The sequence below is a fragment of the Mytilus galloprovincialis genome, chromosome 11, assembly GCF_965363235.1.
Source record: "Mytilus galloprovincialis chromosome 11, xbMytGall1.hap1.1, whole genome shotgun sequence".
Taxonomy (NCBI): Eukaryota; Metazoa; Mollusca; class Bivalvia; order Mytilida; family Mytilidae; genus Mytilus; species Mytilus galloprovincialis.
In genome coordinates, this window is record NC_134848.1 from 9,183,538 (window position 1) to 9,208,609 (window position 25,072).

At 32.3% G+C, this 25,072-nt stretch overlaps 2 protein-coding genes across 3 annotated transcripts; one reads left to right on the forward strand and one right to left on the reverse strand.

Moving 5' to 3' along the window:
- Positions 1-6,673: 6,673 nt before the first annotated feature.
- Positions 6,674-11,133, reverse strand: LOC143051602 (uncharacterized). Its single transcript, XM_076224497.1, has 2 exons — positions 11,081-11,133; positions 6,674-9,958 (listed from the first exon to the last, which is right to left on the reverse strand). The coding sequence occupies exon 2, from the start codon at positions 9,818-9,820 to the stop codon at positions 8,651-8,653; it is 1,170 nt and encodes a 389-aa protein (XP_076080612.1). The 5' UTR covers positions 9,821-9,958; positions 11,081-11,133; the 3' UTR covers positions 6,674-8,650.
- Positions 11,134-13,413: 2,280 nt separating this feature from the next.
- On the forward strand, positions 13,414-23,152 carry LOC143051597 (uncharacterized). 2 transcript variants are annotated; one of them, XM_076224490.1, is made up of 2 exons: positions 13,414-13,458; positions 18,908-23,152. In XM_076224490.1, exon 2 carries the CDS (start codon positions 19,060-19,062, stop codon positions 20,602-20,604), a length of 1,545 nt encoding a protein of 514 aa, XP_076080605.1. In that variant the 5' UTR covers positions 13,414-13,458; positions 18,908-19,059; the 3' UTR covers positions 20,605-23,152. The 2 variants fall into 2 exon arrangements, with proteins under 2 accessions (XP_076080605.1, XP_076080604.1); XM_076224489.1 differs by having other exon boundaries at positions 13,437-13,480.
- Positions 23,153-25,072: the final 1,920 nt, after the last annotated feature.

Sequence of the window (25,072 nt, forward strand, 5' to 3'; positions counted from 1 at the left end):
CACTGACCGATTGTAAAAAATTGACGATTATACGAAATTTACAAGAAAAAGAAAAAGATAAATTCGTGCACAGAAGACTAAGTTTATGATGTTTGTATGCATTGGTTCAAGAATTGGAAGAACATTATTTTTCACCGTCACTCGTTTCCTATGACTTTAACAAAATTACTGCCAGAACAAGTTCAAAACTATACTTCCCAAAATACAGTGTAGTCTCTCAAAATGTGTTACTCTGCTTTTTTTTCCTAATGATAACACCAGTGTAGTTAGTGTTCATCCGCTCTTTATTCAGAAAATTCACACCACAAAAATCTAAAGCAATTTACAGGAAGCGCATTGTCATTATATATCATGATGTATTTCTATTGTTATTTTGACTGATTTGAAAATTAAGCCTGATATCTTTAAGTGTTTTGTTCATGCTGTAACATCAAAAAAGAGTTTGAATCTAAGTTTGAGTCTAATTTAACTGATCATGTTTGTGTATACAAAACACTTGTCTGGCGTACAAAAAGTGAAATCTGGTATCTTGTATAATTGTTGATTGCAATGTTATTGTCTTACTTCACATCAATGCTGCAAAATGCAATTTCAAAAATTTTAAATAATCACCTTGCTGTTATAAATGAATACTCTGTTTGCAGTATTGGTTTGTAAATAACATGCATATTACCTGCCGGAGTTGGCGTCATGTGCTGCCCTGGAAAACACATCACATCAGGGACCTGTTTATGCAAATCTTTGCTCCCATTAAATACTACAAGAAACAACGCTCGGAACGTCATGAAGGTCTGATTTGTTGTTAGATAAACATATTGTCCACTAAAATCCCAGAAGATAAGACGTTCAACTTTCATTTTATACTTCCCACTTTTGAGGACCTTTTCCATTTTCTTTCTTATTTTTTCTTTAGTCATTCTTGTTCTCATTTTCTTTTCCATCTGTTTTACCGTGTGAGGCACATTGGTGGATTTCGTAGATGGTAGAGATTGTGCTTCTGCAGACTGTTCTGAGGGCAAAGAGGAAAGTGTAGCTTTGGCATAACCAGTTGGGCTTGTATCTGAAGCTTTGATGAACTTTTTGGTTAGTTCACTCTCCTCCTCTTCTTCCAGAGAGGTCATTAAAACCTTATTGTACACAACATCCAGGGCATTATAAGAGTCTGAATTTATATTTAATACATCAGGCAAATCAAATCCAAAACAGCTGCAGACTGTCAAAACCAAGTGAAGAATGTAAGAAAAAATGATTCAGAGCTGCCCTTCCCTAATAAACGGTTTAACATGGCAGACTGTTGCCCTTTTCCGAACAAAAAAAAAAGTTTGAAAGTTTTGATTTTATGTTGTGAAAAAAAATGTATACATACACACTCATAGATAATTTCTCCTCATTTGTTGTATAATATATTTATATGTAATTTTTACGATATGTCAATGTGTTAAATATGTCAGAATGTCTATGTCTATGTGTTGATGTAGAAAATGGTAGTGTGGATGGGGCATCCTTGTACTTTGTTTGGTTTTTGTTATTTTTGTTGCAGGGAATCAATCTGTATATTTATCATGTTGATAATGAAACATTGTCATTATTATGTGTTTTTATTATTATACAATTAAATTCTTGCATTATTTGAATGAATTTAGATTTGTAATGAGATAGATAAAGGCAACAACAGTATACCGCTGTTTGAAATTCATAAATTGATTAAAAAGAAAACAAACCCTGGTTACAAACTAAAACTGAGGGAAACACATCAAATATAAGAGGTGAACCACGACACAATAGAAACACACCACTCAAATGGTGAGTTGCACCTGGTTTTGTGGCTAGCCAAACCTTCCTCTTTTTATAGGATATAAATAAACTCATCATAGATACCAGGATTGAAATATAACATGTTTAATTTTGGCGCCAGACGAGTGTTTTGTCTACAAAAGACTCGTCAGTGACGCTCAAATCATAAAAAAATATTTAAAAAGTCAAATTAAGAACGAAGTTGGAGAGCATATTTAGAACCAAACATTCCTAATTTTTTTTTTACAAAATACAGCTTAGGTAATCTATTCCTGAATAAGAAAATTCTCATTAAAAAAAGGCAAAAAGCTTTTGTGACCATTACAATGAGGAAGACCAAGGAAGACCAAGTGTACGATAAAATTTTAGGACTTAGTTTGTTCATTGTCCAGTAAAAAGTTTGTCAATAGCCTGTCTTAACTGAAGTTCTGAGTTGAATATAAAGAGAACATTTGGTATCAATGCCATTGAGACACATCTCAACAAGAGACCATATGACACAGAACGGTCTTCAACAATGAGCAAAGCCCATACCGCTTAGTCAGCAATAAAAGGCCCTGAAATTCTAATTGTGAAACAATTCAAACGAGAAAATTAGTGGTCTGAATAACGTTCAAAAAAGAACTAAAACAAATAAGTAACACATCATCATCGAAAACCACTGAATTACAGGCTCCTGACTTGAGACAGACACATACAGAATGTGGTGTGATCTAACATGTTAGCTGAATCCAAATCCTCCCCCTAACCTGTGACAGTGGTGTTGCAGTACAACATAAGAACGAATTATAAAGATCAGTTGAATAAGTCTCAACTCATCAGATTGATACAAATAGAAGTTAATAATGTTAAAATAAAAACACATGGAAAGACTGCTTGTGGATTCCAATCTTAAATTTCTGGTGTACAAAATTATAATCCTGGTACCTTTGATAACTATTTACACCACTGGGTCGATGCCACTGCTGTTTCGTGCCGAGGATATCACCAGCCTACCTCGGTGTTGACATGAATATAAATTATGTGGTCATTTTTATAAATTTCCTGTTTACAAAACTTTAAATTTTTGGAAAAACTCAGAATTTTCTTATCCCAGGCTGTTAGATTACAAAAAAAATCAGTATTTCACGGATTTGGCTTTACTTTTGGACCTTTTGGATTATAGCTTTATCTTTTATATAAGCTTTGGATTTCAAATATTTTGGCCACGTGCATCACTGAAGAGACATGTATTGTCGAAATGCGCATCTGGTGCCGGAAAATTGGTACCGTTAATGTTATTACATTAGCCGTATTTGTATGTGAAAAGAGAGCCGAATGCGTCAGTCTCTCCTGTCAGTACATAGCCTCTACACTACCAATACTCTATTGGTGCCTCCTCGTGGTAACACACGGATACTGGTCTCATTCGATGCTAGGCTTAACTGATGGAGATCGTGGAGCAACAATGGCCCTGTTGATGCAGTGTGTAGGCCCATCGGCGTGTGGATATGCCCTAGCACTCATTAACCTTGTCCCAGCTATGGGTAAATAGCCAGTCAGATGGGGGTTGATAGCCCAGAAAGGCAATCCATCTAGGAGAGACAACTCTGATACCAATCCAGGTAGATCTTTGCTCGGTAACCTAGGCCGGCATTCGATCTAGGGGAATGGAACCTCAACTACAAATCCACTGGCCCTCCAGGTTAGGGGGTTGAGCACAAGACTAACTATCTCGTCTCATAAAAAAAACTCTAGTTACGGAAACCAGACCAGTAAACATAAACAATTGCAACGGTATACCAGTGGATGCACGTTGTCAAGGCAACAGCATGAACGTTGTTGGTGAAAGCTTTCTAGAAGCTAACAACAGGAAAAGCAACCTTCTGGGGCCGAAAGAACATCTAAAGATAGGAGCATGGAACGTACGAACCATGTATGAATGTGGAAAGACTGCCCAGGTAGTTAAAGAGATGCAATCGTACAATATTGATATTCTTGGAGTAAGCGAATGCAGGTGGACTGACTGTGGATCTGTTACAACATCTACAGGTGAAACGATTATATACTCGTAGAAAGGATAATAAACATCACCAAGGGGTTGCTATTATCATGAACGAAAAGGCTAAAGGTGCACTCATTGAATGGTCACCAGTAGGTGAGAGAATTATTGTTGCAAGATTCCATTCCAAATATGCCACAATGACAATGATACAATGTTATGCACCAAAAATGATGCAGATGATGAAACAAAAAGAACTTTTTATGAGAAACTCCAAAGTATAACCTGCAAAACACCACGACATGACATCCTTATAGTCTTAGGTGATATGAATGCTAAAATAGGAATTGATAACTTAGATAGAGAAAGAGTTATGGGCAAACATGGACTTGGCAGTATAAACGAAAATGGAGAACTACTTGTAGATTTTTGTGGAGATAACGACCTTGTTATTGGAGGTACACTTTTTCCACACAAAAACATCCATAAAATCACATGGAACTCCCCAAATGGTCGTGACAAAAAACAGATAGATCATTTGATGATAAACGGAAGATGGGAAAATTCACTTTTTGACGTGAGAGCTATGAGAGGAGCAGACTGTGGTAGTGACCATCACTTGATTTGTGGTAAAATTAGACAAGCTTAGAAAAGCAGTAAAAAATAGAACCAACAAGAGGGAAATATTTGACACATTTAAATTAAAACAACCTGAAATTCTCAAGCTAAGAAACAGGTTTCAAGTGTTAGAAAACCTACAAGACAACAAGCCAAGTACTGTAGAAAGCTTAGAATAGGGATGGAGTAGGATTGAAACTGTGTTTAAAGAAACATCAAGAAACACTCTAGGGCTCCGACAACGTGAAAGGCAGAAATGGATAAGTGGTGACACATGGACTAGCATTCAGCAGAGAAAAGGCATAAAGACAAAATTGAACAGCACAAAATCAGAACGAATCCAAACTACCCTAAGGAAAGAGTATTCAGTCAAAGACAAAGAAGTAAAATGTAAAGCAAAAGCAGATAAGACAATATACCTAGAGACACTTGCTAAAGAAGCAGAGACAGCAGCTTCTAAAGGAGAACTTAGCAATGTTTATAAAATCACGAAAGAACTAAGTGGTAAGCACACGAGCTCCAGTGTACCATGTAAGTCCAAGGATGGTAAAATACTAGCCTCAGAAAGTCAACAACTGGAGAGGTGGACTGAACACTTTAAAGAAACATTGAATGCAGAACACCGGCAGATGTTCCAGTTATAGAACAGTTTGGAATGGAACTAGACATCGATATTGGGGAAGTATCAAGGGATGAGATCAGGAAGGCAATACTTAAACTCAAAAACGGGAAGTCACCTGGCTTAGATGAAATAACAGCTGCAATGCTTAAAGCAGACATAGAAACAAGCACAACCATGTTTCATGAACTGTTTAGACATATCTGGAGGCATGACACTATTCCAAATGATTGGGCAAAGGGTCTTATAATCAAACTACTCAAGAAAGGAGACCAAAGTGACTGCAACAACTGGCGTGGTATAACTTTGCTGTCAGTACCAAGCAAGATACTACTGAGAGTACTTTTAAACAGAATAGATGATGCTATAGATGAAATTCTGAGGAAAAAGCAGGCAGGGTTTAGATCAGGTAGAGGATGTATAGACCATATTTTTACACTCAGAAATATAATAGAGCAAAGTATAGAGTGGCAAAACAAACTAGTCCTTAATTTCATTGACTTTCGTAGAGCCTTTGACAGTATTAAAAGAAGTTGCTTATGGGCCATCCTTAGGGCATATGGTGTACCTTTTAAAATAATCACCTTAATACAAGCTTTCTACAACAACTATGAATGCTGTGTATTACATAACGGCCAACAGTCAGAATGGTTCCAAGTAACATCTGGAGTACGACAAGGGTGTGTAATTTCTCCTATCTTATTCATTACAGCAATAGATTGGTGTATGAGAACAACATTGGGTAATGAAATCACAGGCATCAAATGGACCATGAATTCTTTTCTTGAGGATTTAGATTTTGCAGATGATATCTGTCTACTTTCCAGCAACAGAAACAACCTGCAGAACAAAACCACCAGACTGAATGAAACAGCACAAAGTATAGGCCTGACTATTAATGAGAAGAAGACCAAGCTCATGAACAACAGCAGTAACACAATACAACCAGTGTATTTTGGACATAACATCATAGAAGAGGTTGAGGACTTTACATATCTTGGAAGCATGCTAAGTAACACCAATGAAACAGCAAAAGATATAAGTGCCAGAATAAGCAAAGCCAGATATGCATTCTGCCAACTACAGCCCATATGGAAGAGAAGGTCAATCAGTCTGAAAACAAAGATCAGAATATACACCAGCAATGTGAAGTCAGTCCTTCTATATGGGGCAGAATGCTGGAGAATTATCCAATCAGACATGAAAAAGCTTTCCTCATCAACATGAGGAATATGTAATCTGGTTGTTTAAATGAATTGTAACTACTACACAAATTTAATATTAATTTTTCCCAACCCTTGTCTAAAATGCAAGCCAGTACAAAAAGGTTGATAAAAATTTAATCAATGGAAATGAGTCATCAACATTTTATTGATTTTGTTTATGAACTTATTAAAGTCAACAATTACAGGAAATGGAAATAAAAAAAAACAGTTTATTTTCTGGGGAACACTTTCTATGTACTAAGTAGTATGGATGAGCATCTTGAATCCTTTTCACCACTTCAAACTTTATAATAAATCATGCCATTATCTAAAACTACTAAAAAAAAGATGATATTATTCACCAGAAATGTCATAAAAAAAATAGTACAAAATAAGGTGGTCGGGTAAATAAAGCTGATAGTTGTCACATATAAAATTCTAGAGGTCAGAAGGCATATTTTAAATTGACTAATATATTTTAAAATACTCCTTGTGACATTCAAAATTTACATTTATATTTGATCATACTGTAAAACCAGTTGTACTGTATGCTTCTGAAATTTTAGGCATGTTTGACACCAGAAAATGTAATAAATATAACAGTGAAAATATATTTGACCAGATTGTTAATACTGTACCAATTGAAAAGATTAATCTTAATATGTGCAGATATTTGCTGAAAGTAAATAGAAAAACATGTAAACTGGCATTGTGTGGTGAGCTAGGCCGTTTTCCATTATATATTGATATTATTATGTCAATGGTTAAGTACTGGATTAGATTATATAATGATAAACCTAAAGATGCTTTACTGTCAGAAGCATTAGCTGAAAATATTACTATGATAGATAATAACCAACAATGTTGGCTTAGTTGTATTAAATGTATTTTGAATGAATGTGGATTGTCACACTTTTATAAGAATCCAAAATCTTTTAAAAAAAAATTTTTGTTAGTATTAAGAAAGTGTCTTAAGTGTAAATTTGAAAAACAGTGGTCTCAGCAATTACACTAGTGATAGGTTGAGAACATATAGATTATTCAAGAATATTTTTAAATTTGAAAAATATTTATCTGTGGTAAATAATGATAATGATAGAGTGAGTATGACAAGGTTCAGAACCAGCAGTCATAAACTTCATATTGAAATTGGTAGATACACTATACCAAAAACTCCTATAGATAACAGGATTTGTAAGAACTGTAATATAAATTTGGTTGAAGATGAGTTACCTTTTTTATTAAGTTGTCAAAAATTTTCTCATTTAAGGAAGGAGTTAATCTACAACCGTTTAAATAAAAACTTTACTAATTCCACAAATATTCATTCTCAGTTTATGTGGTTGTTAAGTAATGAAGACACTGATGTATGTAAAAGTATAGCTAAGTACATAAACATGTGTTTTTTACTTAGAATATAAGTGTGAGATTTTTGTTTACTGATTATAATATGTAAAATGATTACTTATATTTTATACACTAGAATTACCATTGGAACACACATACCATGATACTTGTGTAGTATCAGTTTTAGTTAAGATTATATAAATGTTATTCTTTGTTGTATCTATGCTATTAATGATTATGTTCATAATTGAGCTTTCTTTAATAAAATATTTCGTATTTCGTATTTCGTATAATTATCTAAACTCCATGATATTGCATAATTTTCAAATATATCTAAACTCCATGATAAAACATAATACATAATGAATATATACAGGTCATGTAGGTAATATACACATGTTTTTGTTAAAAATATATAAAACGTTAATATCTTTAAATAAACAAATATTTTGAAATATCTTAATATGTATGTATAAAAATGGAGGGTAACTGGATGTCCGGCTAAGCTGTTCATCCTTACCACGAGTAACACGAGGATTAATGTACCGAGTTCGACTGTAGTTTATTTATGCATGGCCTTTATTGAGGCCCCTCATGGGGGGTCCTAGTAATCACATAATCACCATTTTTTTGCCAATATAATCACATAATCATTAAATATTTGCTTATCTTTAGTAATTAAATAATCATAAACTAAAAATACAGTCCTAGGTAATCAAATAATCATGAAATATTTGGCTTAATAATCAAATAATCATTAAAAAAACGGCCAAGTAATCACATAATCAAAAACCCCATGAGGGCCCTCTTTATTGGCCGTCTATACAATTGATTATATCAACTTTGATAGATAGTTGTCTCATTTTCAATCAAACCACATCTCCTTGTTTTTCTATTTACTGTCCATTCAGTCCAGTGTGTTGTCGTGTGGTTCTGTAAAATATGGTCAGCCATATAAAAAAAGAAGATGTGGTATGATTGCCAATGAGACAACTATCCACAAAAGACCAAAATGACACAGACATTAACAACTTTGGTCACCGTACGGCCTTTAAAAATGATTGTTTGTCATGTTTGTCAACAAACTTAACATTTATAAGGTTTATCGCCAGTATGTGTCCCCATGTGTCTAGTTAAGCTGTTTCTTTGACTGAATCCTTTACCACAAACATCACATTTATAAGGTTTGTCGCCAGTATGTGTTCTCATGTGTGTAGTTAAGATGATTCTTTGATTGAATCCTTTACCACAAACATCACATTTATAAGGTTTATCGTCAGTATGTGTTCTCATGTGTGTAGTTAAGATGCTTTTTTGATTGAAGACTTTAGAGCAAATATCACATTTATAAGGTTTATTACCAGTATGTGTTCTCATATGTGAGGTTAAATTGCCGCTTTGATCGAACCCTTTACAGCAAATATCACATTCGTAAGGTTTATCACCAGTATGTGTTCTCGTGTGTCTAGTTAAGCTGCCTCTTCGACCGAATCCTTTACCGCAAACATCACATTTATAAGGTTTATCGCCAGTATGTATTTGTATGTGTTTATCTAAGTTTCCTTTGTGATTAAAAACTTTTCCACATACATCACATGTATAAGGTTTGTCACCAGTATGTATCCTCATGTGTGCAGTTAGATCGGCTCTACCTCTAAAATCTTTACCACATTCATCACATTCATGAGGTTTCTTTCCAATGTGTTTTCTCCGGATGTGAAACTTTAAACCATCACTCAAACTAAACCCTTTGCCACATTCATCACATTGAAAAGGTTTATTGTTTCCATTATGTCTTTCTATGTGTTTGGTTAAGTGTGTTTTATGAATAAACCTTCTACAACATATATCACATGTGTACGGTTTAACACCAGTGTGTATTTTCATGTGTTGAAGTAAATAAGGTTGCCGACTAAACGTTTTATTACACACACCACATATAAAAGGTCTATCAGATGTTTGTGTTCTCATGTTTCGAGACTTTCCTAGCAACTGGACATTTATGGAATCATTGTCTGTTGTGGTATTTCCATCAAATTTAAAAGGTTTAATTCCTGCATGTGTTCTCATTTTTGTCTCTAGATCTAAATTACAACTCCAATCTTCATCACAAATAGTTTGTTCCACAATTTGACATCTTGTTTGATCCTGTGGTGCATGGCAATGAGTCTCACCAAGGGAGATAATTAGTGGTGCATGGCAACAAGACTTGTCAATGGAGATAATCCCAGGAGTTTTAACTTCGTTATTAGACATAGTTTCTAATACTCTATATACTTCGTTGCTTATCTGTCTAATGGATATCCTTATTTATTCTGTATGTAGTCTATCTTTGAAATGATTTACTTTAATTGTAAATTTTGAGAAATGGGGAGGCAATCATGTGCCTGTAAGCTGAAAATACATAAATGTGTATTCATTTACTTTATTATCTACCAACAGTCACAACCGATATATATATAAATTCGTCGTTGCAGAATGTAATGCATCCTTGAAAATATTTTTAAAAGTGTACACTCAAACGTCATAATTGGTGCAATTTGCACAAGTCATCCGGATTGTAGAGATTGGGATTTGCAAATGAGTTATTATCGGGGAAATTATGTATATTCCCATGTAATATATAAAATAGTCGAGCTTTAAAATGTATATTCAAAAAGTAGCTGTAAATATACTGGCTTCTTCTATCCACATTCTGACATTTATTTCAATTAAAAAAACAAGCACAAAATCATCAGAACGGAACAAAATTCGAACTTGATCTGTAACTTAATTGTCATGATAAATCAATAACCCAAATATCAAATCAATATCATTTAGAACGAAGAAAAAGGGTGGGAAGCTTAATAATAAATTTTCACAGACAGACAGGCAAAATGCAAACACACAGTCCACTTTGACTTCGTCATTTTGCATGTTTTGGAAATACTACTGCTGTACATGTTAGTCCAAATAATTAAGACATCTTGAGAGGAGTACGCCTTACGTCCAAGGAAGGCGTCAAAGCAAATATTTAAAATAGCCTTCCAAGACGTCATAATTATTTGGATTAAATGGTGATTTCAAATTCTAATTTATAGTTTTTAAAACGTGATTTCAAATTCTAATATATAGTTTTGGGATGCCTTATACATGTTATAGATTGAGCTTACGACGTATCTGTTGACACTATATTATATAAAAAAAAACATATGATTTAAAAGACGTAGGATGTTTAACCAATTAAGATCAATTAAGAAGTTCATAATATTATATGAACTGATTTACAAGAGCAATAACTTGAGACTTATTACTTTATTAGTTGGTCCGATTTGTCTCCGGGCCGAAATGTCATTCGTCTGTAGGCGTATACAGAGTTAAGTGTGTGATCAATGATCATCAATGTAAAACGCAGCATGTAAAATACGGCCATATTAATATCCAAATTTTTATGATTAACATTAATAAAATATCAACACATCATCCACATGCGTAAAATATAAATATAAATCATAAATATCCATGAAAAATACAAACCTTTCATGTCATGTGTTTCTTTGTTGACAATGTATACATGAACGGGCGATAATCGATTCTGAAATTGTTTATGGAGCGCCTGGTAAACAATTGATTTCTTTACTAACGGCACAATTCATGCCCACAATTCATTGCTCTTCATACAAACAAATTTGAAAGAACATGATTCTTCATTTGTTATTTCTTTATGGTGAAGAACATGATTCACCATAAAGAAATAACAAAACACACAATGTGATATATTGAAAAAGAAATGACATGCGTTTATCATTTGTTTATCTTGAGTTCAACTTCGTACTTTATTTGGCTTTTTTTTAAAAACTTTTTTGGATTCGAGCGTCACTGATGTAGACGAAACGCGCGTCTGGCGTATATATAAAATTTAGTCCTGGTATCTATGATGAGTTTATTATCAAGTTGACCGTACAACACACAATTAATTTACACGCTTGAAAATATAATGTACACTCATCAGAATATACAATATACTAATCTCATAATAAAAAGTGAACACTGTACATAAAGAGAACACCTGCAAAGGGGTTTAAAAGATAAGTTAGATTAGATTAGATTAGAACACATATTATTGAAAACTTGACATCAAATCAGTAAATAACTGCTAAATTCCCTAATCTTCTTGTCTCCGTATAAGCATCCTTTATAAGGATCACCACCATGAGTTATGGCGTATAAAGGAAGCATTTGGTGCCTGTATCGGAACAGATTAATGTGAGCATTTGCCTACCCAATTCCACAGCCAGGCCGTGACGGGTCTTATTACCAGAAAGTTAACCTTCCACTAAACATAATACAATATAAAAATAAAACATACCAACTCACACACTCACCTGATTCGCTCAGTCCGCAATTAATAAGTATTAAAAGTGTATTTTTTTCTATGTATCAAATATCCCTTTTTAAATATCTCAGTGTGTGTTTTAAATGGGAAAGGGTCATCCCGGATGCCCCACAAATGCCTTGGCAAAATACGTCTAATTAACTTAAAGGTAATAACGAGGAATCGGTTAGGACAAAATCTATCAAAACCGACACTACCAAATGCCCTGCTGTATCAATGGTAGAGGAAAGCCGAAAATCCTACTGAAAAGGATCTCGGAAAGAAACTACCGATCCATTAGGAGAACAGCAAGAACTCAGACTTCAAATAATAGGTCTGATAGTTTCCAATGGAAACTACTAATGGAAACCATATGGGCAGAGCATATGTCTCAAACATACTTGAAAATATCTGCAGAGGTTTTCCTCAACAAGAAAATAATGACCGAAATTGAAAGTATATAATCTATGGATGATAAAATGCATCAAAGAAAGCAATTTAGAAGACTAATTTGGATGATGTTGATGGATTCTCTCTGCAAAAATTTCACGTCCGTTCTCATCGACATTCACCGACACTAGAAACTATACATCTATATGCGGTTTTATGTTTATTTATTTCTCGAGATTTCTTTATCATGTTTATTGTTAAAATTTATGCGACAAGCAGTTGCATATTTAACATGGTTATTTCCCCCGAACGTGTAGATACTTTATTTTGTACATGGATAAATTTGTTCATAATAAAACGATAAATCATTGACAGAAAACAAAACATGTATCATTACAGAAATGCATTATTTATAAATACATTTTCTGTCAATGATTTATCGTTTTATTAATTATATGTTTTTCTTAAGTAACAATCCTATTGTTTGGAATTACTGATCAAAATTCTTATTCTAATTCATCGTATGCAACGTTATATATATATATATATATATATATATATATATATATATATATATATATATATATATATATATAATATTGTGATGTTGAGACGAGTTGTATATATAAAACGTCTGAATAATAGTAGTCAACGATTTTCCCCACGAGGGCGCTGGACCGTTACGAGTAACGATACATGTACACAATAAATAAATTATATAAACGCCTAAAAATTGACACAACAACTCTAAATACAAAAACATGTAACTATAAATGTAATTATTTATAAATATTTCGGATAACAGATATATATCCTTCCTCAGTCAGATTCTGATGTTAAACGAATCATCTTTAACTCTTCTTAGATTAAACTATTACAATCTTGAAATTTATACAATAAAAAAAGTCAAACCGAACATCAGTTAAGACGCTTGCACCATTCTTAAATATATATATATATATATAAAACTTAATGTGAAGCCATTTCGAATATGGTTTTTATCAAGAACAATGAATTGCACATTTGTAACAAAGGAAACTATATTGTTTACCTTGTGCTCCATAGATATATATATATTTTTTTAATATTATCGCCCTTTAGCGGATATTTTTAGATTCATGAAAATACCATTCAGGTAAACAGGTCACAGGTAAATACATTGCAATAAAAGAGTAGGTAATTGTAATCTTTTTAGTGGTGTTTGACATTAATTTATATGGTGTTTGACATTTATATTTGATGCATAAATGTCTTTATTTAAGGTTCATCATAACTAATGGACTAACATGGCTTTATTTCCACATCTTAACTTGAACTACTCTGAGTATAAACTTGGCACTGGCTACGGTTACATGGAAATGTAACAATAATAAAAATATTATTGTTACATTGGAGACTAATTGCCGGAATGCAAGGCTGGGTAAGGAAACGATTAATTACGAATGTAACAATAATTATTGAGTCTAGACTACGCGGTTACATTGCGTTATTGTTACATCAATTCACTTCAATGTATACACTGGGACTATAGTAATATGTATTAAAATAAAACTTGAAAACTTTTATTTGAATTCTACAAAATTGTATACAATTTTTTCAAATTTTTATTTGCAATATTACAGATTCTTCAAATCCATGTTGTTTTTGGGAGCATATTTTATTCCGATGAATCTTGGTGCAACCAAGCAGCCATCACAAACGAGTGATGTGGCAATATGCACGTCTGCATTCATACTGTACAATTCTAGTATGTACTATACTTTTTTGAAGTCAAAAGAAATTTTCAATATCTGTCATGCTCCCGCTGAAAAAATATATGTTTTTACTCTTGCGATCAAGGATTGTATATAAAAATCCCGTGTTGCGATGTTTATATTTTCGTCCAATTTTTTTGTTGGAAGTATATGTGAGGTTGTAATATGATTTTATTATCGTCCATTACTGATTTCTATGTTCACCTCCGATTTCCATATCCAACCTAGCATATAGCTTAAAAACCTACAAAACATAACAATAAAAGTCGCCAATTGGTGTTAACATATGCCGACAAGTTGAAACTGGTGGAATCGGTGTTTTCATTTTCAGAGTCCAAATATTTTTAGATAGTAATTTCATTCTTATTGGCGAAATAAATTAAGCAACACAGCTATAGAAGGTTTAAATTTAATTAATCTAGCGTACATTGAAGGACATTAATGTAACAATAACGCAATGTAACCGTAGCCTCAATTATTATTGTTACATTCGTAATTAATCGGATCCTTACCCTATCCTGTATTCCGGCAATTAGTCTCCGATGTAACAATAATATTTTTATTATTGTTACATTTCCATGTAACCGTAACCAGTGCCTACATACTTACCTGTCCAGTTGGAAAAGTTTCAAAGCCTAGCTGGCATCCACTAGATATATAAAAGTTAAATGCATTCTGTGTTACAGAAAGATAATATCATTTTAGATTTTGATAGGGGTTTTGTTTTTCTTTCGTGCTGTAGGTTTTGAAAATAAAATAAGCGGTTGGAACACAACTTTAAGATGCTCCCTCTCATGTAAAAACTATATTTTATCGTATCATTCACAGGCGGAAACCCGATTGAAATAGAACAAAAGAATCGAAGCTCTTTGTTAGAGAGGGCGATAAATGCTTGTTATAGGAACAAAAAAATTAAAAGTTAATAGAAACAAATAAAATGACAATTTTCTTCTCAATTACGAAGTGTCATATTATAAAAACACCATTTGCATAAGATTTCAATTCATCTATTGCATAGTTAAGCAGAACAATAATTTATCAAATCGACGAAATGGGTATCTATCAAGTTGGATGTAGAAAATGCATAACTTCCGATTTAAAAAAAAAAATTAGTACCACAGACGGAGAACATATCAATCTATTAGTTCAGAAATTTTCGTGTCTGCCCTTCCATTATGTGACCCAAGAAAACATTCTAAAACATGGGTAATAATTGTACCGAAAAGAGAAAATCGAGTGCACCTGTTTATCATGTTTATGTTAGGGCGTGTTTGAGTTGAATATTTTGTCTTGAAAACGTACAAAGCAAGAATATTTGATACATCATCTCGCTTCAGATTCTATCATTTGTATATATCAAACCTACAGGTTGACTTTATCACACAAAAAAATCACAGTACTAAAAGATGAAATATATGGGTCAAGTGAAATACCTATCTTATGAATCATAAAAACAGAGTAGGTTCTATTGTTTACTAAAAGTACTTGACGACAGTCTTTCAAGTTGGATGATGAAAATGCATATCTTCGAACAAAAAATATTTTTTTGTGTGTGATAACTAAAGGTTTATAGTCTTCAACCACTAAACAAATCTAGTCTGCCCTTCCACGAAATATTTAATTAGAATTTTTTTTAATGTATAGACACCTGTACCTTCAAGCAGGCACTCTACCGTCAGGTTTAAATGGGATAATGACCATCTATGCTTGAACATAAAAACCTAACAAAACACTCATTGGTCAGATGGGAGTCAGTTTCCTTTACTGCCAGAAGACGCCATAATACGAATTTCGCAGGGGAAAAAACGGCTTATGACCAAAAACAATGTTTGCATAAGGACTGCATTCATTGCTGGTTGTTTTCCAGTACGGGGTTGCTTCTTATACCGTTATAAGCTGGGTATGCATATTCTGCAGGGTAAACGGTCAGACATACAAAGATTTGGTGCCTTAACACATTGTAGTCTGTCATTTTAATAATCCCCCACTTGCGTCAACATTGTCAAGACCCTTGTACCTGAATGACAACGCTATACCACAAAGGGCAAGAATTTTAACCGAGTCCAAAGAGCAACCAGCCATTTACACTAATTTTTGGCCTTCCTTGACTCCATGCATAAACCCTATCAAACATGTCTGAGATGCCATTGTCGGAAATCTCAATCGCAGAGATTCACCTTTACAAAAGTTTGTCGATTTAAAAGTGGCATTTGTTGTTTAATGCAATAGATTTCCTCAACTAAAGTTTTGAAGGCTTGTACTGAGAAAAATACGTCGTGTTATGAAACTGTACCGGAAATGAGGTTGTTACACATGCTATTGAAGTTTGTCAAACATACAAAAGATTATGTGTAGAAAGTTTTAATTATATTTGGTGATTAATTGTAAAAAAATAAAATCACAGTGAAACTTAAATTCCATTTCTGAATTGTGTAATTTACACTATTTCTATGAACGAAAAACCTACATGCATAGAACCTTCATAAGTGACCAAAATTATACTTGTGGTTTGTTTATGGTATACATTAGCAAAATTGCTATATGATTGTTTTCTTTTTTTCGAGGAATAATTGATTTTTTAAATTTGAAAAAAAATCGATGCAATAAAAGTAGGTGGTGCTTAACTTTTGGCGGACTGTATATGTCAGTTGTATGTTATAAGACATATGTATCAACTAGCTAATGACCATCAGTTAATAATCGTGTCTGCATCGATTCAACTTAAAACTATTGTCTGATCGGTTGTCAGGTGGAATTTTCGAAAATTCATAAACATTTAAAAAAAATTCTAATTAAATATTCCGTGGAAGGGCAGCTAGACTAGATTTTTTTAGTGGTTGAAGATTTTAAACCCAAGATATCACACACAAAAAAATTCATAATTTTTCGAAGATATGCATTTTCATCATCCAACTTGAAAGACTGTCGTCAAGTACTTTTAGTAAAAAAAAAATAGCTATTCGAACACACCTACTCTGTTTTTGTGATTCATAAGATAGGTATTTCACTTGACCCATATATTTCATCTTTTAGCGCTGTGATGTTTTTATGTTATAAAGTCAACCTGTAGCTTAAATATATGAAAATGATAGAATCTGAAGCGAGACGATATATAAATTATTCTTGCTTTGTACGATATCAAGAAAAAATATTCAACTCAAACACGCCCTAACATAAAAAGGTGCACTCGATTTTCTCTTTTCGTTACAATTGTTACCCATTTTTTGGAATGTTTTCTTGAGTCACATAATGGAAGGGCAGACACGAAAATTACTGAACTAATAAATTGGTATGTTTTCCGTCCGTGGTAATTTTTTACAAAAAATCGAAGGTTATACATTTTCTAAATCCAACTTGAAAGATACCCATGTCGTCGACTTGATATCTTATTGTCCTGCTCAACTAAGTACAAGATAAATTGAAAACTTATGCAAATGGTGTTTTTAGAATATAACACTTCGTAATTGAGAAGAAAATTATCATTTTATTTGTTTCTATAAACTTTTTAAATTGTTGTCACTATAGTAAACATTACAGTAAGCATTTATCGCCTACTCTAACAAAGAGCTTCGATTCTTTTGTTCTATTTTAACCGGGTTTCCGCCTGATTGATCTGTATTGACATAGAAAATAGAAAATAGCTATCTATAGACAACTTTATGTGTGAGTGGAAGATTGTGGACTTTCATAGAGTGGACAGTTTCAAATGAATTCAGATGTTTGTTTATTTTACACCTTCTACGGAGAGGGAAAAAATGCCCATATCCGAATCCAATAAAAAAAAATATATATAATATCTTTCTGAATTTAACTTTTATATATCTTGTGGATGCCAGGCCTTCGAACTGAACAGGTAAGTATATACTCAGCCATTTTTGTCTATTTGTTATTTTATTATATATACACTGTTATAATGAGCTGTCAACAATACAATTATTACAATTTGTATATATTTAGGTGCTACGGTACCAGCCTTTTTCGAATTGCACAGTTTGTCATGAGTTTGTCGACCATTGACTTAATTGTGTAGTGTGTTCCTACATAAATCCTTGCTACCAAAGGCGTTCATAGAAAAACAATAAAACACGTAAATTAATAGGTCGTTACTTTATATTAGTTTATAAGTTCAAAAATGCAGGGTTCCAGTTAGCCCATGAAAGTCAAACGTTTAAATGAAATGATAAATTAGAATATGGTAAATAAAATCATCATAGAAACCAGGACTATATTTTGTATATACGCCAGACGCGCGTTTCGTCTACAAAAGACTCATCAGTGACGCTCGAATCCAAAAAAGTTAAAAAGGCCAAATAAAGTACGAAGTTGAAGAGCATTGAGGACCAAAATTCCTAAAAGTTTTGCAAAATCCAGCTAAGGTATTCATGGTATTCTATGTCTGAGGTAGAAAACCCTTAGTATTTCAAAAATTCTAAATTTTGTAAACAGTTAATTTATAAATATAACCATATCAATGATAATTCATGTCAGCACAAAAAGTAAAAGACGGTATTTCTGGTAATAGAAATAATGATAGATCAATCGTCGTATAAAACAATGTCAAAAAAGTATCGTCCTGTTCCCTAGTTCCTATGATAATTATATAGGTTCAGAGGAAGGACGACAATCAAGGTGTCGTGTGCAAAACTTTTCATGTCACGTGGTACGATTTCAACTTCCGTTTATTTTGGCAATTTCAAATTTGATATAGGTTGGGACCAGTCGGCAATCCTCGGTAGAATCCGCTACTCTCCTTCGATGAGGATACGGAATAAGCCGAGTTTAGACGAATGAGGTTAGGACATGGGTGAATTAATGAAGTAAATATACATGATTATATATTTTCAGCCTACAAGAACAACAAAGTCCAGGAACATTTCCTTTCGTTTCTAACTCTATACACATAAAGTAAATCACGTAAAACTAGGATTAACTTCACATAAACGAATTAGAGATAATCATTACCAGACAAACAAACACGTACTGAACTGCATATAGATATGTCTAATAACAAAGATAAAACTTCTACAATTATGTCCCTTGGTCAGACTAATTTCCAGGCACCTGACCAACCAAGATGTCAATTTAAGGAACAAACTATTTGTGATAAAGATTTGAGTTGTAATTCAGACCTTAAGAAACAAAAAGGACCACATACAGGGATGAAACCTTTTAAATTTGATGAACTTATAAAAGCAGACAGTGATTCAATAAATGCCCAGTTGAACGGAAACGTGAGGACACATACATCTGATAGACCTTTTATATGTGGATTGTGTAATAAAACATTCAGTCGGCAGCCTAATTTACTACAACACATGAAAATACACACTGGTGCTAAACCGTATAAATGTGATATATGTGGTAAAGGGTTCAGTACAAAGGGCATCTTAAAAACCCATCTATTAACACATACCATGGAAAAACGTTATAAATGTGATGTATGTGGAAAGGGGATTAATGGTAGTTTACAGGATCACATGAGAAAACATACTGATGTAAAAACTTTTAAATGTGATGTGTGTGGAAATGGGTGTAATACAAGTAACAGTTATACGAATCACATGAATACACATACAGGTGACAAACCTTATAAATGTGATGTGTGTGGTAAGGAATTTAGTCTAAATAGCGGATTAAAGTCACACATGAATACACATACAGGTGACACACTTTATAAATGTGATGTATGTGGTAAGGAATATAGTCTAAAAGCCAGTTTTAAGGCACACATGAAAACACATACTGGTGATAAACCTCATAAATGTGATGTATGTTGTAAACGATTTAATTATAAATCGAGCTTGAAAATACACATTAGAACACATGATGGATATAAAGAATTTAAATGTGGTGAATGTTGTCAAGAATTCAGTAGTAGTGCTGGATTACAGTTACACATTAAGAGAACACATACTAAAAGGAATAGAGAGAGACCTTTTGAATGTGATTTATGTGATAAAAATTTTAAAGGTCGAGACCACTTGGCTAGGCACATGAGAATACATACTGGTGATAAACCATATGAATGTGATGTATGTCGTAGATCGTTCTATTATAGATGGAGCTTTGATAAACACGTAAAATTACATACGGTTGGTGAATCTTACAAATGTGATATATGCTTTCAAGTGTTTTATAATATTATAAACTTAAAGAACCACATCGGAAGAACACATATTGGAAATAAACCTTATAAATGTGATGTTTGTGGCAAGGATTTTAGTCTAAATAGCGGATTAAAGTCACACATGAGAAAGCATACGGCTGATAAACCTTATAAATGTAATGTGTGTGGTAAAAGTTTCAAACAAAGAGGCGCCTTACCAACTCATATGATAACACATACTGGTGATAAACCTTATAAATGTGATATTTGCGGCACAGGATATAATCAAAAAGGCAACCTAAATATACACATGAAGAAACATACTGATATTAAATGTGGTGTATGTGGTCTTATATTCATGTCTCAGGAACATTTACAGAATCACATGCCAACACACACACTTGAAAACACATTCCTAACTGAATTCAAATCTTAAGTTTGTGGACTAATATTTATGACTCATCAACATTTACCGTGAGAACCACTTGACATCCCTCACTTGACAACACATACCTGACTGAACTCAAATGTGATGTATGTGGTCTTATATTCATGTCTCGTGAACAGTTACAGAACCACATGACAACACACACTTGACAAAACATACTTGACTGAACTTAAAAGTGATGTATACATGTGGTCTTATATTCATGTCTCATCAACATTTACAGAACCGTGGCATCACACACACTTGAAAACACATACCCGACTAAATTAAAATGGTAAGTTTGCGGACTAATATTCATGTTTCATCACCATTTACAAAACCACGTGACACCACACACTTGCAGAACCACATGACAACACACACTTGACTGAATAGACTAAAATTCCCTGCATGTGATCTGGACACATTAATCATGTGGTGTTAGTGATGAGCAGCTGAGACATCCAAAACCACTCTGTTTTCATATGTCATATATGTATACATTGAAATACTTATCCTATCATATATTTTTAACAACAAAATGACCTCTATGTACATGAACATGTATGAAACTAAGAATTACACTATTTCATGGAATTAAAATTTATTTGACAAACATGATTTTAATTTACATCAGCTGTATTCTGAATAAGCAGTTTCGAGATTATTTGTACTGGTGATATTATCATGATTATGAACAAGCAACTTTATTATATATTTTCATTTAGGCTTTACACCCTCATATATACATATATATATTATATATATGAAGTGTGTAATACTGAACTTTTTCAGTGGCTAATCCCTACCACTTTGTTCATAGAAAGTTATAAAAATGTAACCTAAATTTAGTTATTTTCATTTTCCTGCCATGGACTATAAAAGTTCAGTTCCGATGCATTCGGCAATCCTCGGTAGAATCCGCTACTCTCCTTCTGTACGGAATCGGCCGAGTTGAGACGAATGGTTCCAATGGTGAAAGAAATTAATAATATGTGGCTGACTTATTTCAAACGATCTGATGTTTTAACAATATTATTTGTATTGCACGCCTAGTGCATGTTTGTTTAGTTTTTGCCTAAAATGAATATAAATGCTATGTAGTGGTTATAATTCATTTAAGCAACTATAGTTTGTATGTTCATGGACAGGTGGAAATGATGAGTTGTAGTGTATCTTAAAGTTATAATCCCACGAGTTGTGGTTTTATTAAATTGCAATCAAAATGAGTTGTAGTGTATTATAACTTCTAATCCACATGAGTTGTAGTGTATTGTAAATTCTTATCCACATAAGTTTATGTGTATTGTAAATTATTATCCACATAAGTTTATGTGTATTGTAAATTCTTATCCACATAACTTTATGTGTATTGTAAATTGTAATCAAAATGAGTTGTAGTGTATTGTAAATTGTAATCAACATGAGTTGTAGTGTATTGTAAATTGTAATCAACATAGGTTTATGTGTATTGTAAATTCTAATCCATATGAGTTGTAGTTTATTGTAAATTCTTATCCACATAAGTTTATGTGTATTGTAAATTCTTATCCACATTAGTTTATGTGTATTGTAAATTCTTATCCACCTAAGTTTATGTGTATTGTAAATTCTTATCCACATAAGTTTATGTGTATTGTAAATTGTAATCAACATGAGTTGTAGTGTATTGTAAATTGTAATCCACATGAGTTGTAGTGTATTGTAAATCTAATCCATATGAGTTTATGTGTATTGTAAATTGTAATCAACATGAGTTGTAGTGTATTGTAATTCTAATCCACACGAGTTGTAGTTTATTGTAAATTCTAATCCACACGAGTTGTAGTTTATTGTAAATTCTAATCCACATGAGTTGTAGTGTATTGTAAATCTAATCCATATGAGTTGTAGTGTATTATAAATTCTTTTCAACATGAGTTGTTGTGTATTGTAAATTCTCAACAACATGAGTCGTAGTGTATTGATAATTCTAATCCACATGAGTTGTAGTGTATTGTAAATTGTAATCAACATGAGTTGTAGTGTATTGTAAATTGTAATCAACATGAGTTGTAGTGTATCGTAAATTCTAATCCATATGAGTTGTAGTGTATTATAAATTCTTATCAACATGAGTTGTAGTGTATTGTAAATTCTTATCAACATGAGTCGTAGTGTATTGATAATTCTAATCCACATGAGTTGTAGTGTATTGTAAATTGTAATCAACATGAGTTGTAGTGTATTGTAAATTGTAATCAACATGAGTTGTTGTGTATTGTAAATTCTTATCCACATAAGTTTATGTGTATTGTAAATTGTAATCAACATGAGTTGTAGTGTTTTGTAAATTCTAATTCACATTAGTTGTAGTGTTTTGTAAATTCTAATCCACGTCGGTTGGAGTGTATTGTAAATTCTAATAAACATGAGTCGTAGTTTATTGTAAATTCTTATCCACATTAGTTGAAGGACATTTTAAACATTTAAAGCTTGAGAAATGATTATAAAAAAGACATGCAAAATGCATTTCATGTGTGTCATTGTCCTGAAAATAAAAGCATATTAATTATGATTTGATTTTTGTTTTTTAACGTTACTTTTAAGCACCGCTTTTAGGCTCATGTTCAAGAATATTGGACATCTTCAAGCGAGATAACCCAATTTTTTTTATAAAAACTCTGATAGTTTTAAATTGCTCACCGAGATATATTGTATTATGAAACATAATATCTAGTATGTGTATTAAAATTAAGTCTTCATAATTTTTAAAGTCAAAGGTACAATAAGTTAACCACAATGGAAACATAGGGGAAAAAGAAAAAATATAAATACTATTTTCTAATGGCCATTGGCAACAGTAAATGTTGACTTAAAATTATTTTTTTGAAGAATCATATTTGGAAATCCTTCTTTAATTTCACTTGCTATGGAATTTTTTTCTCACATTTAATGTAGAAAAGATATTAAAAATTATAACGGGGTATATAAGACCAGACACAAGTTGTTTCCTTTTTCCTTTTTCCTTTTTTGATATTCAAATTTTGAAAAATATTACAAGTCCAAACTGAATTTTTTTTCCCTCAAAAAAAATTTTCACAATTTTTTTTTTCCTCAAATTTTTTTTACCTCAAAAATTTTCCTCAAAAAAATCTTTCCTCAAAATTTTTTTCCTCAAATTTTTTTTTCCTCATTTTTTTTTCATTCCTTATTCGTTTTCTATTTCCTTATTCGATTTTCATTCCTTATTCGATTTATATTTCCTTATTCGATTTTCATTTCCTTATTCGGTTTCTATTTCCTTATTCGATTTTCATTTCCTTATTCCATTTTCATTTCCTTATTGGGTTTCTATTTCCTTATTCGGTTTTCATTTCCTTATTCGGTTTCTATTTCCTTATTCAATTTTCATTTCCTTATTCAATTTTCATTTCTTTATTCAATTGTCATTTCCTCATTCAATTTTCATTCCTTATTCGATTTATATTTCCTTATTCGATTTTCATTTCCTTATTCGGTTTCTATTTCCTTATTCGATTTTCATTTCCTTATTCAATTTTCATTTCCTTATTGTGTTTCTATTTCCTTATTTGGTTTTCATTTCCTTATTCGTTTTCTATTTCCTTATTCAATTTTCATTTCCTTATTCAATTTTTATTTCTTTATTCAATTGTCATTTCCTCATTCAATTTTATTTCCTTATTCGGTTTCTATTTCCTTATTTGGTTTCTATTTCCTTATTCGATTTTCATTTCCTTATTCAGTTTCTTTTTCCTTTTTCGATTTTCATTTCCTTATTCGGTTTCTTTTTCCTTATTCGATTTTCATTTCCTTATTTGGTTTCTTTTTCCTTATTCGGTTTCCTTTTCCTTATTTGGTTTCTATTTCCTTATTCGCTTTTCATTTCCTTATTCAATTTTCATTTCCTTATTGGGTTTCTTTTTCCTTTTTCAATTTTCATTTCCTTTTTCGGTTTCTATTATCTTATTCGATTTTCATTTTCTTATTCAGTTTCTATTTCCTTATTCGATTTTCATTTCCTTATTCGGTTTCTATTTCCTTATTCGATTTTCATTTCCTTATTCAGTTTCTTTTTCCTTATTCCATTTCCATTTCCTTATTCGGTTTCCTTTTTCCTTTTTCGATATTCAAATTTTGAAAATATTACAAGTCTAATTTTTTTTTCACAATATCTTTTTTCCTCATTTTTTTTCGTTTCCTTATATATAAGTATATAAGTGTTTCCCGTTTACGTCAATGATAACCAGTCCGATCGAGTCAGTCCGATATGCGGTTTAAATAGAACAAAAGAATTCGACCTCTTGTGTTTAGAAGGTAGAAAAGTGAAATAAACTTTGTATACGGTTGTCAAGATGTCACAAAAGTTACTTTCCGTAAAGTCATAAATATTTGCATTCACGTTGTTTAATTTTCATATTGTACAATTGTTAACAGTGCAACTTGCAAACAATCGTTTTCAAAACGACCATAAGTC

What these genes read in the sequence shown, in the direction of transcription:
- LOC143051597 (XM_076224490.1), top strand. Translation starts at nt 19,060, where the DNA reads ATGTCTAATAACAAAGATAAAACTTCTACAATTATGTCCCTTGGTCAG.
- LOC143051602 (XM_076224497.1), bottom strand. Translation starts at nt 9,820, where the DNA reads ATGTCTAATAACGAAGTTAAAACTCCTGGGATTATCTCCATTGACAAG.